This window comes from Grus americana, chromosome 33, assembly GCF_028858705.1.
Source record: "Grus americana isolate bGruAme1 chromosome 33, bGruAme1.mat, whole genome shotgun sequence".
NCBI classification, from domain to species: Eukaryota; Metazoa; Chordata; class Aves; order Gruiformes; family Gruidae; genus Grus; species Grus americana.
In genome coordinates, this window is record NC_072884.1 from 111840 (window position 1) to 132664 (window position 20825).

The window sequence follows — 20825 nt, forward strand, 5'->3', positions numbered from 1 at the left end:
TTGCCCCAGAGAGTTGCTCTGTTCCTGCTCTGGCATTCACAAAGAACATCCTTCTGCTCAGGCCCAGAGAGTCATATCTCCTCCGTTCAACATTATTCCCTGTAGCAGCCAGCTGAGATTTCAAGAAAAGAACTTCAAGACAAGAAAGCAATGTCTCAGAGAGGCAAAATAATATCCAACCCCAATAAAAAGTTTCCTAAGTATGTAAGGCCAGACACCCTCTCTCATCCCCAAAGAAAGATGGACACTGCACCTGGTGAGACATCTCCATTTGTGAAAGCTCTTATTTTAGGAAGAAACAGTTCTCCCCTCCTCTTTCCAATGGCAAAACCCAGGTCAGGGAATATCGGCTGAGATGTATAAGGGACTGTGTAGTGGGATTGTGTGAGTGGACGCCAAAAAGATGCTCATTTGAGACTCTTAGGGGAAAAAAGTGAGAAAAATGACTTTATGCAAGGAGAAACTGCAAGGACGATAATTCAATACGCATCTTTTCCCTCCTCAGCAATGGTTCCTGAGGGCTTTGGGGCTGCCTAGCAAAAGGACGTCAGCATGACACACATTGCTTGTGGGGCTCCCTGCTCAGCACTGATTCCCAGGATCTCTGTTCCATGGTGCCAAGATCCTGAGCACATCTGGGGGAAGGAGGGAGCTGCAGTGGGAAGGCATGTAGGAAAGGACAGGACTGAGACTCAGGTCTCACTCTAGCTGTCACTGTGCAAAGATCCACAGGCTAAATAATGACCCTGAGGTCTTGCTCAGGAAAAGCTGTCCCTACCTGCAGTCCTCAGCATGAAGGGGCAACCTCAGCACTGGTGGGGCCTGGGAATGAAGATCAAGGTCAAGGTCTCACCCTCTGCCTCTTCTGCACTGTGTTGTTCCGTTAGTCTGCCTGACTTCCGTGGTCTAGGGCTCATGCCTTGCTCTGGCCTTGCTGTTTTCTCTCCCAGCAGTTCCTGTGGTGAGTCTCCCACAGCACCTGAATGTCCCCTGCTCTGCGCAGTGTCCTGGGGTTTATAGCACACATGAGTCTCTAAAGGACCATGCCATAGTTCAACCTTCCCCAGGGACTGCACAGAGTAAAAACAATATAATTGACTCCCTGTTGAGATGAAAGCTCTGAGATGGTGGAAACTGTGTCAAGATCTTGAAGCAGACATGATCGCCCAGAAACATGAAGTAAACTGATGCAGTACAATGGGCAGGGACATTTCTGAATTTGAGTGCAGGACAGGAAAGTCCCCAGAAATGGGATTCACCTCACTTCCCTGAAGATGATCATATTTTCCATGGTTCACATAGAATTAGAATGTGTCAGACCATTGGACGCAGACAGACCTGGCTTGTTGGGAGCTGAAGGCACCAAAGCAACCAATATATCCTCTCAGTTAGGATTCCCCTCTCTGAGACGAGAGGTGTGCAGGGGCCTCCTTTACTCCCCTGAGAGCACAAGGGGACTGTGATGGGTTGACTGAAACCAGCAGCTAAACACCCACTCTGCCCCACACTCACTCCCCTCTCCTGAAGGACAGGCAGAAAACAGAAGGAAGGCAAAAAAAGTCGTGCATGGAGATACTGATCATTTAATAAGGAAAGCAGAAGATGTGTGCACAAGCAAAGCAAAAATGGGAATCCATTCACTACTTCCCATGGTCAGGCAGATGTTTAGCCACTGCCTGGGAGGCAATGCTTCAGCATTTGTAATGGTTGCTTGGGATTGCAAATACCTCAACCCCTCATGTCACCCCTTCCTCCTCCTTTCCCTGAGTTTTTACTGCTGAGCACGAGGTCATATGGTATGCAATATCCCTTTGGTCAGTTTGGGTCAGCTGTCCCAGCTGTGTCCCCTCGCAACCTCTTGTCTGCCCCCAGCCTACTCACTTTGGAGGTGTGGGGGAGAGAGAAAGCCTTGACACTGTGCGAGCACTGTTCAGCAACAGCCAAAACACAAGTATGGTTTAGCCACAAATGCAAAGCACACAGTTCTGGGGTGCTATGAAGGAAATTAACTCCATCTCAGCCAGACTCCGCACAGGCAGGCACAGAGCGCAACTCCTATCAGCACCTTTGAAGAAGCATCTCCTCTGGCTCTGCCCTGGCTGGAGAGGCAGGAGAGGGTGGCCCAGAGGACACAGACATTTATGCTGTAGCTCCTAAGGACAGGAAATGTGCTTTTCCAGCACACTGCAAACTGCTTTTCCAGCACACTGGAAAGAAATACATTTCATTGTATCAGAAATAGTGTGGCCAGCAGGACCCAGGAAGTGACCGTCCCCCCATACTCAGCACTGGTGAGGCTGCACCTCGAATACTGTGTTCAGTTTGGGGCCCCTCAGTACAAGGACATTGAGGTGCTGGAGCATGTCCAGAGAAGAGCAACGAAGCTGGTGAAAGGTCTGGGGAAGAAGTCTTATGAGGAGCAGCTGAGGGAACTGGGGTTGTTCAGCCTGGAGAAGAGGAGGCTGAAGGGAGATCTGATCACTCTCTACAACTACATGAAAGGAGGTTGTAGCCAGGTGGGGGTTGGTCTCTTCTCCCAAGTAACTAGCAAAAGGACAAGAGGAAATGGTCTCAAGTTGCGTCAGGGAAGGTTTACGTTGATCAGGAAAAATTTCTTCACTGAAAGAGTGGTCAAGCATTAGAACAGGCTGCCCAGAGAGGCAGTGGAGTCACCATCCCTGGAGGTGTTCAAAAAACATGTAGACGTAGCACTTTGGAACATGGTTTAGTAGGCATGGTGGTGTTGGATTGATGGTTAGACTTGATGATCTTAAAGGTCTTTTCCAACCTTAATGATTCTATTATTCTATGATTCAACTGTCGCAGACTGTATCTCCTCTTCCTCCTGCTGCCACTGCCAATGGAGGAGAGTGTCACGTCTCTCTGCACCATGCAGAGGTCTCAGATACCCACAGGCATCAGAAATGGCCCCAGAAACCCATGTCCCAGCAATCCCATGCCTTTTCTATTGGCACACTTCTGACTTTATGATGTTTAACCCCCAGCTGATCCCCACCATTCCCATTTAACCCAGTTGCCAGTGAAGCTCTCAGCAGCCTGCACAGCTCAATGCTTTGCCAACTGGTCTGTACAGCATTGGCAAGGGTAAGGTGGGACACAAGCTCCTATCCTCCAGTTGCCTCTCACATGACTGTCTAATCTGGAAGAGAGTTCAGCTGATGACCTTGTGACCTGAGAAACAACCTTACCTCTCCAGAAACCTCCCAAGAAAGATGTTAGTCAAGTCAATATCTGCTTGGGTTGTGTTTATTGTAAGTAGAGAAACGTACAGTCAGAAGATTCTGTGCTGCCTATGGGCTAAAGCAGTAAGGAGAGAAGAACCCCCTTGCTCAGCAGCCCTGTGGTTCAATTTCTTTCTCTTCTGTGTTGAGGAGGGATTTTCCATCTCCCTCTGAGTCCTTTGGCAGGCATGCTGGACCCTGTTTCCAGCCCCCTGCTCTGCCTACTGTGTTCAAGTTTGGTGGGACCAAGCCCTGTTGGGGAGAACCCTGCCTTAGCTGGGTCAGCCTTGGCTCCTGGGATGTCACCCACTGTGAGGCTGCTCCCCAGCAGAGAGCTCAGGCCATCTCCAGCCCTGAGCTGGGCCTGCTAAAGGCCAGCTCTGGGGCCATGCAGAGCCTTCTCCCAGGGCTACCCTGTATGACAAGCCTGGCCCTTGGCTGTGGTCTCCTCAGTACCGACCCCTACCTAGTCCCAGGCTCCCAAGGGACTCCTCCCCATCAGACCTGCCTGGTCTCGGGCACCCAGGAAGAAGCCTGTCCCCCAACCACCACCCAGCTCTCGGCCCTGGTTCTGTGATCCTGAAATGGCCCCACAGAAACCCACAGCAATCAGGTCCCTCCACAGCAAGTCCCTCTGAGCCCAGATCTCTGCAGGGTGTGAGGAACATAGCAAGGGAGGTCAGGAGATGTTGCACTCAAGGCTGTAATAGAACTGACCAGCCTCACACAGACCATCTGCCCTCACCCTCTGCCCATGTGCAGCCCCATTGAAGCTCTGTCCTTGGTTTCAGGCCTTGCTTGAGCTAAGTTGAAGGCATGCCTGTCTCTTCCCATCTCCTGAATGTACCTTGGTCCTATGTTTCACCTTTTTCTACAGTTCTGCCTCTGTCCCCATCTCCTGTTGCTACTGAATTTAGGCCCTGGATGGACCCTGCACCTCATTCACTCCCTTGTCCTTTCTGGTTCTGACCATAGACCCTTTTACAAGGACTCTGCTCGGTCTGCCACATTCAGATACCGCAGAGCTGTGCCATGGCTGGTGAGAGCATGGCTGGGGCTGTGTTGTGAGCAGCCTCAGCTCCAGGCTTATTCTCACTCATGGTGCAGCATCACAGTTGCTGCTCCCTGAATCTACCCACCTACTTTGGGGGAAAAAAAACCAAACAAACAAACAAAAAAATCAAAAAAACCAAACAAACCCCCCAACCCCCCCCCAACTTTTCCTGGAAGTGTCAGTCATGTTCTTTGAATGTAAGAGGGAACTGGATTTGCTTTCATAAGATGTACAGATGCTGGGGAGAGGGGATGAGCTTTTGGACGCAGCTTGGAGGAACAGCATGAACAGTGAGGAAGTTACTTGTCCTTGCCTTCTAATAGCAGAAGGTCCAACAAAAGATGTTGACCCTATACTCAAACTTTGGCTTGCCCATCACTAACAGGCATCAGAGTTAGTGTGAGACTGCCACTGACTCAACCTGGACGTGCATCCCAAGCCCCATTCCTGCTCTAGGGCCTTCTCAAGGAGATCTCACTAACCCTGAGAAGTCTGCAGGGCCAACTTCTTCCCCTGCTGCTCCAGCCCATGGGGTCTAACAGGCAGCTGAACAGCAAGATTTCCAGACATATAATCTAGAAGACCTTGTTCCAGCAGGGCACAGGTCTTCTTGGGACAGATCTACCAACCCTTGTGTCTTGGAGGTACTTCAGAGCATTCAAATGAGAGCAGACACCACTACTGAGGTTGAATTCCTGCCAGGCTTCAGGATATGCACTGACTACCTCCCCTTTGACTGTGATGCCAGCTTAAAAGCCTGCCTTTCACACAGACTTTTATTCAGACCTCTATATTTAGGTATCTTGTGAGCTGAGTGCAGCTGAGAACTTGAAGAGAGCTTCTGGCAGAGGGCAGAACTTGTTGACATTCAGGTAGTGGAGAGGTGCGTTTCACTTTCCCTATCCCAATACCACAGAAATAAGAAAGGGACTCTGAGGACCCTTGCAGTTCTCTACTCCGTGTTGCCTCCAGCAGTGAATCCCCTCATCTACAGCATGAGGAACCAGGAGCTCAAGGGTGCCCTGGGAAAACTTATACGTTGGTTTCATCTTCAGCAGCACTAAGCTGCCCATCTCTCTTCTCAGGTTATTCCTAGTTTTTCCCAGGGCAGGCTTGTGCTTTATTTGCTTTTTGAATTCAGACATTACAGATGCTTGAATTCACCCCAGATCTCCAAAGGCGTGATCCTGCTGTGCCTTCTAACCGCGAGGCCTTTGGGAAATGTGTCATCACTCTGTCAGACTTGGCTTCCTAAGGATCGGCTCTGTAATAAAAGCACCTCCCAAGCACAGTGCCTGAAGGTTGGGCTCTTCTTGGTACCGAAGTTCGGAACAGGCTCCAGGAGCTGCACTCTCCATAGCGTATTGCTGACCTTGGTTCTCCATGGGCTCCAAGTGGAGGGGCACAGGGAGATGTGTTGGGGAACGAGGGCTGGACTCAGCTCCTACTTGTGGGTGCCCAGTGCCTCTGCAGAAGGTCAATTGACTCTGAATTGCCTGCCCAGGGCTGTTCTTCATTCAGAAGAGCTAAAATGGCAGATGCCCGCCTTTCTCAAGGGGAATCCGGAGCCCCCAGGAGAGCAGAGGGCATCTACAGGAACACCATGTTCCTGCCATGGGCCTGACAGAACAAGTGACCCAAAGATAAAGCACTATATTTAAGTATCCACGAGCAAAGAAGGTCTCTGCCAACACCAGCAAGAGCAAGAAAGGGAGCCTGGCAAATGATCCACATCTCCCTCAGTAAGGGACCATGGCTTGGTCAGTGTGTACATGGGAAAACATCTCAAGCCAGGGTGAATGCTCTGACCTTCCTTCTTCCACAGCTGCAGACCCCCGGGAAGGGGCTCAGTGGCAGTCCTCCCCACCCAGCTGTATCTGCTTCCCAGCCTGACCAGCACCGTCAGTGCGGAGTGACACCATGGCCCGGGGCAGCACTGCCAGCTTGGGGCCCTGTGAAAGGGGAAAGGGGACAGCAGCAGAGGGATCAGATGGGAGCTGACCTAGCCTGGAAATTGTCTTGCAGAGCAAAATGCTGGTGTTCAGCTAATCCAAGGCAATGGCCAGACTGGGGGTACCATAAAGCATGCTTGTGGTGCAGGGCCAGAAATCCTTGCTGGCCTGGTTCTCCACCAGGCCAGGGAAGTGTCTGAAGGATGAGTGTCCCACAGTCGCCCTCTCTTAGTGCCATAGTCCCTCCTGAAGCGTGGCATTGAAAGAGAGGCCGGATCCCTGTGTCAGGCCTTGAAATGAGGGAAACGTGACCCAAAACCAACATCGCTTCATTGCTCTCCTTCGGCCTCCAAGCCCGGCACACGTCTTTGAGACAGCCACCCCACCCTGTGTGTTGTCACCTCCACACAAGGAGGCCTTTCCTGGGCTGAGAGCCTCTGTGATCCCCACAGGAAAAGGCAGCATACTGAGGAGAACCTGGGAAACTGTAGACCACCCCCACACCCATGGGGGCCCTCAAGAGGCCCTCGGTCCAATGATCCAGATGGGCTTGTTGCATGAGCAGACAGAAGAAATTGCCCCGGGAGCCTCATTCCAGCCCCATCTCCTCGTACCAACCATTTCACAAAATGTTTGAGGTTTGAATGGACCTCTGGAAGGCATCTGGTCCAACATCCATGCCCAAGCAAGACCACCCAGAGCTGCTTGCCCAGGAACATCTCCAGATGGCTTTTGAATATCTCCAAGGAGAGAGACTCCACAACCTCTCTGGGAAACCTGTGTGAGGCTCAGTCACCCTCCGAGTGAAAAGTGTTTCCTGATGTTCAGACTGATCCTCCTGTGTTTCAGTTTGTGACCACTGCCCCTTGTCTTTCGCTGAGCACTACTGAAAAGAGCGTGGATCCATCTTTGCACCCTCCCTTCAGGTATTTAAATACATTAATAAGATGCCCCCTGGGCCTTGTCTTCTCCTGACTGAACAGTCCCAGCCTTTCCTCATAGGAGAGATGCTCCAGTCCCTTCATCATCTTTGTGACCCTTCATTGGACTCTCTCCAGTACATCCACGTGTCTCTTCTACTGCAGAGCCCAGAACTGGACCCAGTACGCCAGGTGTGGCCTCATCGGTGCTGAACAGACAGGAACACTCATAGAATCATAGAATCATAGAATGGTTTGCGTTGGAAGGGGCCTCAAGATCATCTAGTTCCAACCCCCCGTGCTGCAGGCAGGGACACCCTCCACTAGACCACATTGCCCAAAGCCTCATCCAACCTGGCCTTAAACACTTCCAGGCATGGGGCCTCCACAACCTCTCTGGGCAACCTGTTCCAGTGCCTCACCACCCTCACAGGAAAGAATTTCTTTCTAACATCTAATCTCAATCGACCCTCCTTCACCTTAAACCCATTACCCCTTGTCCTGTCACTGCACTCCCCAATAAACAGTCCCTCACCATCTTTCCTGTAGGCCCCTTCAGGTACTGGTAAGCTGCAATTAGATCTCCCTGGAGCCTTCTTTTCTGCAGGCTGAACAATCCCAACTCTCTCAGCCTGTCCTCATAGGTGAGGTGCTCCAGCCCTCCCATCAGCTTCGTGGCCTCCTCTGGACTCGCTCCAACAGCTCCATGTCTCTCCTGTACTGGGGCCCCCAGACCTGGATGCAGGACTCCAGGTGGGGTCTCACGAGAGCGGAGTAGAGGGGCAGGATCACCTCCCTCGACCTGCTGGTCACACCTCTTTTGATGCAGCCCAGGACATGGTTGGCTTTCTGGGCTGCAAGCGCACACTGCCGGCTCATGTTGAGCTTCTCATCAATCCTCTCCTTCAACCTGCTGGCAATGCTTTGCCTAATGAAGCCCAGGATATGATCAGCCTTCTTTGCTGCAAGGGCACGTTGCTGGCTCATGTTTAACTTTGATTCCATCAGGACCCCCAGGGCCTTTTCTACCAAGTTGCTTTCCAGCCAAGAGACCCTCAGCACATTCAGGTGTGTAAGGCTGTTCCTTACACAAAGGACTTTGCTCCTTACGAGGCACCCTCTGGGCCCAGACATTCAGAGAGTTTCCAGTCCACTTCACTGTCTGCTCATCCAGCCCAGATTCAACAGCTTCTCTATGAGAAGACTTATCATGGTCTTAGGGGAGACAGTGGCTTTTTCACATCCTTTGTCAACAGGGTTCCTGACCCGTATGCCTGTGAGTCCACATTTTCCCTAGTTTTCCTTTTACTGTTTATCTACTTGTTGAAACCCTTTTTGTTGCCCTTCAGGTCTCTTGCCAGATTCAACTCGAGGTGGGCTTTGGCTTTCCTAATGCCATCTCTGCATGCTTAGGAAGTTATCATCGATGCCCTCCAGAAACCACCTGGGTGGCTTATGCCCTGCTATGCTGTCCCTCAGGCAGCTACCAAGGTGGTTCAATTCCACCATGAGCACATGAGGATTCTTCCAGTTGTTTGAAAAAGGCCTCATCTAGCTCTTCCTAATCAAGCAGTCAATAACAGACACCCACTAAAAGGTCACGCATGCTGGCCTACCTTCTAATAGAAGGATATGAGAGCTTTCACTGCAGCGCTGTCCCATAGACATTTCCTTATTTGTCAGCATACGCTTCAGGACATTTCACTCCAGCCCTGCTTTCTTGATTGCTATGCTCCTTTTGTTCATAGAAGCCTTGGCTCGCCTTTGCCATCCATCGCTCTCTTATGTGATTGTTGGTTATTCTCACTCCTCCAATGTCCCCAGTTTAAAGCCCTTTTTAACAGGTTTCCCAGCCAGATAGCAAAGATAATTTTACCCCACTTTGTAAGGGGTTAATTCTAGCGGATCTCTTCCAGGTAGTGGCTGGTCCTCAGAGGTGGTCTGATGGTCATAGAACCTAAATCCTGTTCTAGAGAAGTGGGGAGGAGCTGGAAAGGGTCCAGCGGTCCAGAGGTCAGAGCAGATGGGGTTAGGGGCTGTGTGTGGAGAAGCTAAGAGACATGGGCTTCTTTGGCCTGGATAGGTGAAGGCTCGGGAAAGCCTAGTAGGAGCTCGAGATAGCTTTAAAGTTGCTTTCAGTATTGATGGAACATTTTTTTGGAAGTGGGAAAAAGCATGAGAAAGGAAAACCATCAGAAAGTGCAGACATGGAGGTACTGACTGGACATGAGGAGACCGAAATGCCACTCTGAAGGTAGTCCTGTGGTGTAACAGGTCACTCAGAGGGAGTCTGGATTAGGTCATGGCTTTGTGTTTCAAAGAACAGCCAGAGAGGACTGCAATACATCGGCAGGGCCATGCCAGGGTGAGAACAAGGTGAGGAGTGTGTGGGATGTCTGCAGTGTGCAAGGAAACAGGCACAGGTGTGGGACACCATAGGACAGCCTGTGGTGGAAATGGCTGAGGATGTTGCCAAGGCTGAAAGACACCAACAGAACGGAGGTCTTTGTCTCCTTGTCTATGGCCATTGTCTCTGCCACCAAGGTCTATGAGGATACACGTTGTCCTCATGGCATCGGGGCCTCATTTCCTGTGTGCATCCCCCCAAGGAGGGTGAGAGGTGTCATACTGTTGTCCTTCCCTCAGCATCACACAACCCACATCCCACTGCCTCACAAAGAACCCTGAGCCTCATGTGATGGACAGGATCTCCCTTCCTAGGCACTGGGGTCAGTACTTGTCCCTCCTGCTTCATAAAATACACCAAGTCTCTACGCAGCATCAGAGCCACCAGCACTTTGCCTTTGCCTTTGCCTGCCTGTCATCACTGCCTCCAATTTTCTGCTCTAACAAGTCCATGGGGAGCCTGTGTTGGTAATGGCCCTCAGTGGGGCCCATTAACACTCCAAGAAACTTCAGCGTTTGCTTCTGACTTTGACTCCTTGAGCAGTTTGTGCAATCTCTTCTCGGCATTGCAGATCCGTGCACTCAGCACCAAATACCCCATGGGGCTCATTACAAGGCAGAGAGCCCTCAGGTGTCTTGTCACTTCCCATAACTGTCTTCAAGTCTTCAAGACTTCTACAGCTGAAGAGGTTTCAGGATGATAGGTAAAGAGGAAGAGTTCAATGAGTACTTAATAAAAAAGGAGGTTTGAATTTTAAAGGCATTTTTAAAATTTTTTTTCTGGTTACAGGAGAAGTGATAGCAGCATTCTCTAATTGCTATTGATCCTGAAGGTCACCTAAGCAGATACGGGCAGTTAGGAAAAGCAGTCCCTTGAGGCCAGATACTCTAGGGACACCCTTGCTCCTCACCTCCCCAGCCCCACCATTTCTTTGATTGGACCCCTGGGCCTGGCATCACTTTGTCCTCACATCAGACTTCTCCACTGAAGTCTGCAGCTGGAGGTTACAGCTCCTTGGCACCAATTCCCACCTGCTTTCCTCAGAGAACTGGCTGCACACAGGCACAGGAGGACTTCTCCTCATTGCCAAAACCCAAAAGTTACACATGATGCAATTTAATAAGCTTTAAAAAACTCTCCTCAGCTGTATGCCAAGTCCAAGCTGCATCTAATGAGAGGTCCACCTTCTACTGGGGATATCCGTACAAGAATAGGAAAGGATAGATATGAACATAATTAAGGAATTGGCTCAAGCGTTAGCTCGACTTCTCACAGATGGGACAAGTTTGTAACTGCCTGAAGCTCAAAGCAGCAACCAGATAGTTTGGAGGTATCTATCTGAATGATCAAAGAGCAAGGGGAGGGGGAAATCTGGAGAGTCATGGGAAGGGCCATGTGTCCAGATAGTCTGCCTTTAGACATGGTCATTTAACCAGGAGAGGTTTTTATCTTCCCAGGCAGAGCTCAGTTGTCTGACCACAAACATTGATTGCCACCATTGGAGGCCCCAGTACATCTGAGGTGTTTGCCTGGGACAGGCAGCTATCTCAGAGGACCCGTGGGAGACTGGAGCCCCTTAGAAGCTGCAGGCGGAGGCTGGTCAGAGGGTCCCAGGGCATCAACACTGGCACTAGGTGTCTGTGTCGCTGTATCTGAAGACATTTGTGTCCTGCATCCCACCTAATTTCTGAATAATCACTTTTTCTTTTCAAAATAAGGACACAAAATTTACCCAAGACTGGTATATTAAACAAAACAGAGACTTTCAAAAGGTGGAAAGTGTGTGGACATTTTTTTTTCTTTTTTTTGGGGTCTTCTTTCTTTCATTTTTATTAAAATTTTCTAAACATTGTTAGGCTGATACCAAATTATCTATTTTAAGATCATTTTCTGTCTTCTACAGAGGCCCATGCACTCAAAATCTTGCCTGACCATCACATCCTTCAGTCTTTGCACAGGGGGAGTCACACTGAGATGTCAACCTCTCTTCATTGATACAGAAAATCAGGGCCACAATCTTCCAGGCTATGCTCTGCATCCCAGGTAAAGAGTCCCTGTGACATGGCACCATGGCAGAAGGAGAAAGCACACTGAAATGTCCTTTAGTGAAATACAGGGCATTTAAATGCAGGGTATTTAACTTGAGGTAGAAAGAAAGGGGAAATGGCACCATGTAGTAGAGGAGCAGACTGCAGAAGTGGAGAAATAACATCGCAGAAAAGCTGAGTTTTCTCCCTACGCCTCAGAGTATATCCAGACAAGGGACTTTTGGATGGTTAAAGCTGGATGCAGTGACTTTCAGGTTTAAAGCAGAGATGTCTGAGACAGTGCCACCCAGATTACGTGCACAGTTATGGGAGAAGAGGAGGAGTTCATCTGCCTTGTTTTGCATGGTTACATACAGCACGTGAGGATTCAAGCCCAATAAACATCTGTTCTGTTGTTATCAGAAAGAGGGCCTAAGGTCATAGGATCAGAGGATAACTCAGGTTGGAAGGCACCTTGGGAGGTCATCGGACCAACCTGTCAGAAACAGGGTCAGTCCAGGTTGTTCAAGGCTTGTTGCCCAGAGAGGTGGAAGATCTGACCTCATCTACCTGGACTTGTGCAAGGCATTTGACACTGTCCCGCACGACAGCCTTGTCTCTAAATTGGAGAGACATGGATTCAATGGATGGACCACTCGGTGGATAAGGAATTGGCTGGATGGTTGCACTCAAAGGGTTGTGGTCAATGGCTCAATGTCCAAGTGGAGATCAGTGATGAGTGGTGTTCTTCAGGGGTCGGTACTGGGATCGGCACTGTTCAACATCTTTGTCGGCGACATGGACAGTGGGATCGAGCGCACACTCAGCAAGTTTGCCGACAACACCAAGCTGTGTGGTGTGGTCGACACGCTGGAGGGAAGGGATGGCATCCAGAGGGACCTTGACAGGCTGGAGAGGTGGGCCCGTGCAAACCACATGAAGTTCAACAAGGCCAAGTGCAAGGTCCTGCACGTGGGTCAGCCCAATCCCAAGCACGACTATAGGCTGGGCGAGGAATGGATTGAAAGCAGCCCTGAGGAGAAGGACTTGGGGGTATTGATTGATGAGAAGCTCAACATGAGCCAGCAGTGTGCGCTTGCAGCCCAGAAAGCCAACCGTGTCCTGGGCTGCATCAAAAGAGGTGTGACCAGCAGGTCGAGGGAGGTGATCCTGCCCCTCTACTCCGCTCTCGTGAGACCCCACCTGGAGTCCTGCATCCAGGTCTGGGGGCCCCAGTACAGGAGAGACATGGAGCTGTTGGAGCGAGTCCAGAGGAGGCCACGAAGCTGATGGGAGGGCGAGAGCACCTCTCCTGTGAGGACAGGCTGAGAGAGTTGGGATTGTTCAGCCTGCAGAAAAGAAGGCTCCAGGGAGATCTAATTGTGGCCTTCCAGTACCTGAAGGGGCCTACAGGAAAGATGGTGAGGGACTGTTTATTGGGGAGTGCAGTGACAGGACAAGGGGTAATGGGTTTAAGGTGAAGGAGGGTCGATTGAGATTAGATGTTAGAAAGAAATTCTTTCCTGTGAGGGTGGTGAGGCACTGGAACAGGTTGCCCAGAGAGGTTGTGGAGGCCCCATGCCTGGAAGTGTTTAAGGCCAGGTTGGATGAGGCTTTGGGCAATGTGGTCTAGTGGAGGGTGTCCCTGCCTGCAGCACGGGGGGGTTAGAACTAGATGATCTTTAAGGTCCCTTCCAACGCAAACCATTCTATCATTCTATGATTCTAAGATGCCGCATCCCTGGAAACATTCAAGCAATCTCAAGCTTTTCCAAAATCATACCTGCACAATGAAGGCAATGCAGGTGAATTCCTTGTTTGCATCTGTCTTTGCTGTCACTCACTGGCACCTGCTTCATGGCCCCTGTCATTGCCCTGTCCCTGTGCTTGCCCAGCCATGCTGTCCCACATGTGGTCCCATGGCCCCACTGGGCAGGCACAGCATGCATGGGACAGGGCGTGTCTCGGGTGGGGAATGGTCCCCCCAGCATGATGCCCAGGACAGCCCTCGGTGCACTGTTCCCCCATGGCAGCCTCTCCCAGCTCATGGACCATGCCTTGCCCAGGACATGTCCCACATGAGGCTTTGCAGATAGTCCTGCTCTGGGGTGTGCTGTCATCTGGGAGAGGAGAGAAGCCAGGAGGCCTGGCTGTTCCCCTGATATATGCATGGAGCCAGCAGGAGGATGGAGATGGCTCCACAGACAAAACTAACCCATTAACTTGGACATTTTCCTACCCCAGGCACTTTCTAACCCAGCATTGCTCCCCCCTTCAACCTCTCCCCAGCCCAGTGCAGCAGCCCAGTGTGGGGTGACCCCATGGCAGTGCCCACCTCAGCGTGCTGCAGAGTTCTGGGCACTCACACCACAGCACCATCCCCTCTGAAGGGCACAGCAGCTCTAGGAGGGCAGAGAAGTGGGTTGTCCTTCACATCAGCCCCAGGGCTGGGGGCCAGCCATGGCATGAAGAGACAGAGGCCAGTGTCTCCCTGTCCATGCACAAATCAGTTTCTCTTTGTCATTTATTCCGCCTTGGAAGCACAGAGTTACTCCTCTGCTCTTCTCCAGGGACGTCCCTACCCCTGGCCCTTCCCCATGGGAGTGTGTCCATGCTGACCTGGCTGGCCATTCCTGCCCCCTCCCCATGCTCTCTGCAGGGCCCTGAGCTGGTGGTGCTGCTCTGCAGAGTGAGGAGGCTGTGGTGCCTGAAAGCCATGGGAACACAGTTTCAGGCAGATCCCTTCTGATCATTCGCTGTCTCCAGGGGAACTGGGCACCCAGCTTCTCAAAAGTTGTCTTAGCTAGGTCCATGACCTTAGGACCTGCAAGACCATCTCAGTGTGTCATTCTTGAAAGGTGCCTTCATCGTTGCAGCACCAGCTCTGGCATAGACTCCACAGCACAGGTCATGTTATTTCTCTGTGAAGCCTCCCTTCCAGCATGTACCTACAGGATGGAGATGACTGGGGCAGCTGGGGCTCCCTGTGCTAAGTGTAGGAGCTGGGCTGAGCCTGCAGGTACAGCCACAGTGAGGTCTAGGTTCACACCAGGGCTATGTACACAACTGCAGGGAGACCTGTGGGTGAAACCTGCACCGAAAGAAATGCTTCCCCATGTCTGCATGCTGACCACGCAGGTCCTGGTTTTCCTCCCTCTGTGCCAATGTCTTTGGAGGGGTGTTGAGCACCCAGCCCCTATATGTCTTTCCCATGTGGCTCCTGACTTCATGGACCTCTGACCTGGTTCTGGCAAGGATAGAGTTAATTTCACAAGGAGCCAGGACAGATGACCCAAGCTGGCCAAGGGGCTATTCCATACCATGTGACGTCATGCTCACCATAAAAGGGGGGCTAGTCGGGCAGGAGAGGGGGCGGCGCAGTTTCGGCGCGGTTCTGGGACGGGCTGAGCGTCCGGTTGGTCAGTCGGATCGGTAAATTGTTCTTTGTTATCACCCATTGTGAATATCTGTTATCAGTACTGTTGTTGATTGGTTTCCCTCTCCCTTGCTGTCCCAGTAAACTGCCCTTATCCCACCCCTCGAGGCTTTGCCATTGTTTTTCTGTTCTCCTCCCCCTCCCGCCGGGGAGGGGTGAGCGAGCGGCACGTGGTGCTCAGCTGCCGGCTGGGCCTAAACCATGTCAACCTCTGACCTGCCTCCTGCCCAGTTTATCCCTTGCACCTTGCACAGAAACCCTTCCCCACCGTTGCCCATCCTTGTTGCCTTTGCCTGCCCCAGATCAATCAGACCACGCTTGATGGCAGCTTTGGGGGAGCAATGTAGAGATGAGCCCAATGAGGATTCCAAGCGCCAGGGCAGGGAGTTTACTCAGGGAGCAGTGGGAGGCAGGTTGCAGGATCTCCCACAGTTCCTGCAGGAGTTAGGGCAGAAGAAGCAGCTCCTTCAGGAGACAGCAAGGACAATGACAGTGGGATCTGGGTTGCTGCTGGCACTATGCATTAGTGGCCACATCCATCTGGAGAGACGGAAATGTCCTTCCCTGTTGAAAGACTGATCTCCTGGAGCACAGCTTTCTCTCGTGACCATGGCATTGCCCTGCTCTCCTTGCTGCCATGGGCAATATTTGGGCTTCTTCAGGGAGACTTCAAGACCCCACCACCACACCTCCCCCACCTGTGACCCTAAAAATGCCAAGTCAAGAGCCTTTCCAATGTCAGATCTTGGGGAGGGACAGAACATCACATGCCAGAGTCTCTCCCACCCTTTGCAAGTCACAGGTAGAAGGCAAGGTTGCCAGAGGGAAGCCTGGATAGCCAAGTCCTGGGAGACCCCTGGTTCTAGGGGGCTCAGACAGGATTGCTGGCGCAGGCCGTCATTCCCAAACTCAGGGCCAAGAGGAGCCGAGCCTCTCATGCACCATTTCACAGCTTTTTCCTGCAGCCATTCCTGCAAAGCAATAGTCAAAAGGCCCTGGAGAACTGGGTCTGCCTTTGAAGCTGGTGATGTTCTGAATAGGGCTTGGGAAGGCCCTTCCAGCTTCAATTTCTCCACTCTTCTCCATGCTGGTGGCACCCCAGACAGGACACCACAGGGTGGCACAGGCAGCCCCAGTCCTGTCCCTTGCTGGTACTGCCACTCCCTGGTGGGAGCTTAACCCTGCAAATGAGCCAAGAACCATGAGAGGCCCGCGAACAGCCCCTGCAAAAACAAACTTCTTTGGAGAACTGCTATGCAACTGCTTTATTGAAACCATTCATAGCATCTTACCAGGAATCAATGAAGAAGGACATAAAGCAAGAGGAGGACTTGCCTGGTTTAGTTTCAATTAACAGAAAAGAGAGAGTTTTCCTCCTGCAATCTGCCAGGTTCTCGCTGTGCAGGTGAAATGCTGATTCCTTCACCATCTCTTGCTTGGACCATTTTTGCAGAGACTTCTTCCTTCCACAATCCTTTTTTGAATTACTATGGGCTCAAGTCACGGCTGGTGGTGCTTAATTTACCCAATGTCATGTGTAAAGCACTCAGTTAAAGGCTATAAAAAGTTCCCAGGTGCCTTTTGGGGTTGCAGCACCCTCTTTTCCATTCTCTGCTCCATCCCCCACCTGCTGTGTGAGGTCAGGACATATCACTGGAGCATCCTGATTCTAGACCCACTCACCCCACAATAAACAGTGCATGTTAGATGTTAGAAATTCTTTACTGTTAGAGTGGTGAGGTACTGGAACAGGTTGCCCAAAGAGGTTGTGGATGCCCCATCCCTGGAAGTGTTTAAGGCCAGGTTGGATGAGGCTTTGGGCAACATGGTCTAGTGGAGGGTGTCCCTAGGGGGACAGGGGGGTTGGAACTAGATGATCTTTAAGGTCCCTTCCAACCCAAACTATTCTATGATTCTCTGATTCTATGTTTGCAATGAAAATAACATGACAAAATAACCCAACAACCCAACCTGTGGCCAGACCTCAAGGAGCAGCTATCGAAAACAGAAACATCCCTGAACTGAAATGCTGCAGCCAAGCCTTTACAGGGGACATGGAGATCAAAGAGTTTAGATCTATTCAGCTTAACAGGAAGAGGACTGATGTTAACACAAAATCAATTGGATTTTATACAAGAATACCTCTGTCTAAGGGAAACACTGACCCCCAAAAGGGCTCTTTACTCTGATCATCTGCGATTCCACCAGGTTAAAGCCAGACAAATTGCAATGTGACATATGAAGCTTTGGAGGAAATTACTCTTTCTGGTATTTTGAAACCCCCTAGAAATAAAGACTGCAAGAGTAGGAGCTAAACAGAAATGCTGCATCCAAGACTTTGCAGAGGATGTTAAAAAACCAGAATGAGTGGGAAAGGAGAAATACATGCTACCTCGGAGCAGAGGAAACACCTCATACTGAAACACCAAAAATCTTCAATCTAGTCTGCTTAACGGAAAGAGCACTGATGTTCACATGATTAGAAATGGAAAGTCTCTGTGTGGAGGAACTACTGACCCCCAAAAGTCTCTTTATTCTGCAGAGAGGAAATTCTGCCAGGTCAAAGCCAGAGAAATTGCACTGTGACATACAAAGTTTTGGAGGAAATGTGACTATATCTCTGATGTGATAAAACCCCCTAGAAATAGAAAAAAGTTTCAGGTGCCTTTCAGGTTTTGTGGTTTGTTGCCTTCTACCATTTCATTCTGTCCAGAAAACAGTCTGTTTCCTTTGTTAGTCCTCAAGAACTCTGTTGGTGAGATCATTAGTGGCACAGGGCTGGACATTATGTGTGGCCTACCGCCTTGGTTGGGAAGTGGGAGCTCAGCACAGCACTGTGCAGATACATCTGGGACAGTCTCACAGGCAAAGGGAGGGAAACACTTCCCTGCACATGACAGAAGTTCTGAAAGATGATGGAGCATGATTTAAAAAATAAATATTTCTGTAGAATACTATCACAGGGTCTTTTCCTCTGGAAAATATTTCCCTTCCTATTTTTGCTAATTCCACTTTTCCATCTGGCTCTATTGATTTAGAGAAAACACCATGATTGTGGAGGAAAAACACGCACCTATGGAGATCTCGTTCATTCATTTTTCTAAGAGGACTGTTCCTGAAGAGCCACTCTGCAGGTCCATCTCAATAGACATTCTCATCCTCATGCAAGTCGTCTTAGGTTTGTGGTCAGCTTCATGCAGGTCAGCAAGTGAACGTATCAGCTGAGGTTTGGTTCATGGCTGTGTAGATAAATTTAGTCCATGGCAAAGGTGAGCTGATGCAATTTGATGTAGTTCGCTTGCCTTGCAGGCTTTATTGATGGGCACCACAATACCATGCAGATGGGCAGGTGTCAGACCTCAGTGGTATCTTGATGCACAATACAAACATGGTCCTGAGTTTGCCATCTCCTTAAAAAACAGGAATTTCACTGTGAAATTATTTCAACATTTATGATTTTTATTTAGTAAAAGGCTCTGGTGAAAAAGTTGTACTTTCCAAATTTTAAAAACCATTGTGTTTCACTGATGTTCATGTTTCCAGTCTCAATGTGACTCAAATTTGTTGATTTTTAATGACAGGTTCTTAGCAGCCACGATGAGCTGTCATGTCATTCCTGAAAGCTTCTCTGTGAACAAAAGAGGATGTATGGAAAAGGGCTGATGTTTTTTGGGAAGTGGAAGATGTTAGCTGAAAATACACAGTCAGGAAGCAGCTCATATTAACCTCTTCGCTGGAAAACTTTCTGAGATAGTATGTTTTTCCTGATTGCTTTTTGAAGAGCCACTTTGACGTCCTTGTTCCTTAGGCTGTAAATCATGGGGTTGAGCAGGGGAGTGAGGATGGTATAAGTGACAGAGATCAATGCGTCCTGATCCAATGAGTAGCTGGAGTTAGGTCTCAGGTAGATGAAGGAGGCACAGCCATAATGAACAACCACCACTATCAGGTGAGCACTACAGGTGGAGAAGGCTTTGTGCCTCCCTGGGACTGAAGGGATCTGCAAGATGGCCAGGACAATGAAAAGGTATGAAATGAGAATCAGCATCAGTGGGATTGTAAGGACAGAGATACCCAGCGTGAAGATAATGGCCTCGCTGAGATTTGTGTGAGTAAAGGCCACTCGGAGGACAGGGGAGATGTCACAGAAGAAATGGTTGAGTTTCCTGGATGCCTGGAAGGGCAAGCAAAATACCAAGGGGGTAACCACCTGGGCAACCAGCAAGCCACTCAGAGCAGAAGCAACCACCAGCTGAGCACACACTCGCCAAGTCATGATGCTGTTGTAGTGCAGGGGGTGGCAGATGGCAACACAGCGGTCATAGCCCATGACTGCCAGGAGGAAGGAGTGGGAGCACCCCAAGAAAAGGAAGAAGTACATTTGTACAGCACAGCCCAGGAAGGAAATGGTTTTTCTCTCTGCTATTAAGTCTACCAGCATCTTGGGGACAATGACAAAGGTGTAGCAAGTCTCGGAAAAAGACAAGATGCAAAGGAAAAAGTACATGGGTGTGTGAAGGCTCCGATCAACCCATATGATAATCATTATAATGGTATTCATGCTCAGAGTGACCAGGTACAGCAGCAAAAACACCACAAGAAGCAGCTTCTGCAGTTCTGCGAGGCTGGAGAAACCCAGGAAGATGAAGTCTGTGGCCAGTGTTTGGTTGTTGTTCCCCATGGAAATGAAAAGTTTTCTCTGCATGTCGGGCAGTAAGAAAAACAGCACCCGGGTCACAGAAAGTTCAAGGTAGCCTGTTGCTGCGACAAAGAGAATTTGCTTCAGCATCCCTCACAAAAACCCTTTCCTGGCCTCTATGCCCACAGTACTGGTTGTCCTCCTTGGACAACGATGGTGTTGTGCGTTGGCTTGGGACATGCAATGGCTAGTGGGTGCTGTGGGCAAGCTCCTGGCCTTGCTGCGGCTCCCAAGAGCACACATGCCTCCTTCTCTCACGTGATCCGGGGAGCTGTGGTGGCACTGTGGCTGGAGCTCACCTGGAAAGCACTGTCCCCTTTGGGGAAGTCCCATTTCTCATCTTCAGAGTGGAGAAGGTGGCATCACCTACCTGTGTGCAAATGCACTACAGGCAATCACTGTGAGGGCAGGAAAGTTTCAGCCTGGAGATGGAGGGGTGGAGGAGGGTCTGCAAAGACTTTCTTGTAAGCTGTGATTTTGGGAAAGCAGCTGAAAGACTTCCTGTGACCTGCAAGAGAGGAAACACCATTGCAGAACCTCTCACTCGTACGAGGGGTGTGTTAGCTCTCAGTGACATGTGCAGAGCTGTATAAGCTGAAGCGCTGGAGCCACTGGAAATGCTGTGCTGAGTGGATGGAGAAGAAAAGCAGGTAAAATAGGGTTTGAGCAGCACAGCTAATGCCCACTGCAAACCCATGGCAATCCTTGACCCTGAGTATGGGTTATTCCAGCAAAGGGACCATGTATGAACAGCTGCTGGTGCTGCAGTAGTTTCCGAGAAGAGACACATGGGAAAGAGTCTTAGCTCTCCCTGGGAATGAAGGAATCATGTGCCCTGAGATAGTGGTTGACATGGATGGCATGTTTCCTTCTTCACACAAAGGGCAGTGATGCAAAGGGGTCTTACATGAATGAGACTCAGACCTTCTTCCTTCTGCAAGGGTTAATGCATGCCAGGATGGCAGGGCTGAGTGCAGGGTCCTGCTACAGTATGTCTCCCTCTCCTCCCCTCCAGTCTCCAGCACTGGAAAATAAGGATGCAGAAAGGAAATCTGTGGAGCCAGGGGGAAAATAAGCCACAAACCATA

The 20825-nt window shown here is 50.3% G+C and overlaps 1 protein-coding gene across 1 annotated transcript; it reads right to left on the reverse strand.

Moving 5' to 3' along the window:
- Positions 1-18759: 18759 nt before the first annotated feature.
- Positions 18760-19719, reverse strand: LOC129198467 (olfactory receptor 10K2-like). The gene has a single exon (XM_054807756.1). It carries the CDS (start codon positions 19717-19719, stop codon positions 18760-18762), a length of 960 nt encoding a protein of 319 aa, XP_054663731.1.
- Positions 19720-20825: the final 1106 nt, after the last annotated feature.

Bases quoted from the DNA above. Each gene is read 5' to 3' on its own strand.
- LOC129198467 (XM_054807756.1), bottom strand. From the start codon at position 19,719: ATGGGGAACAACAACCAAACACTGGCCACAGACTTCATCTTCCTGGGT.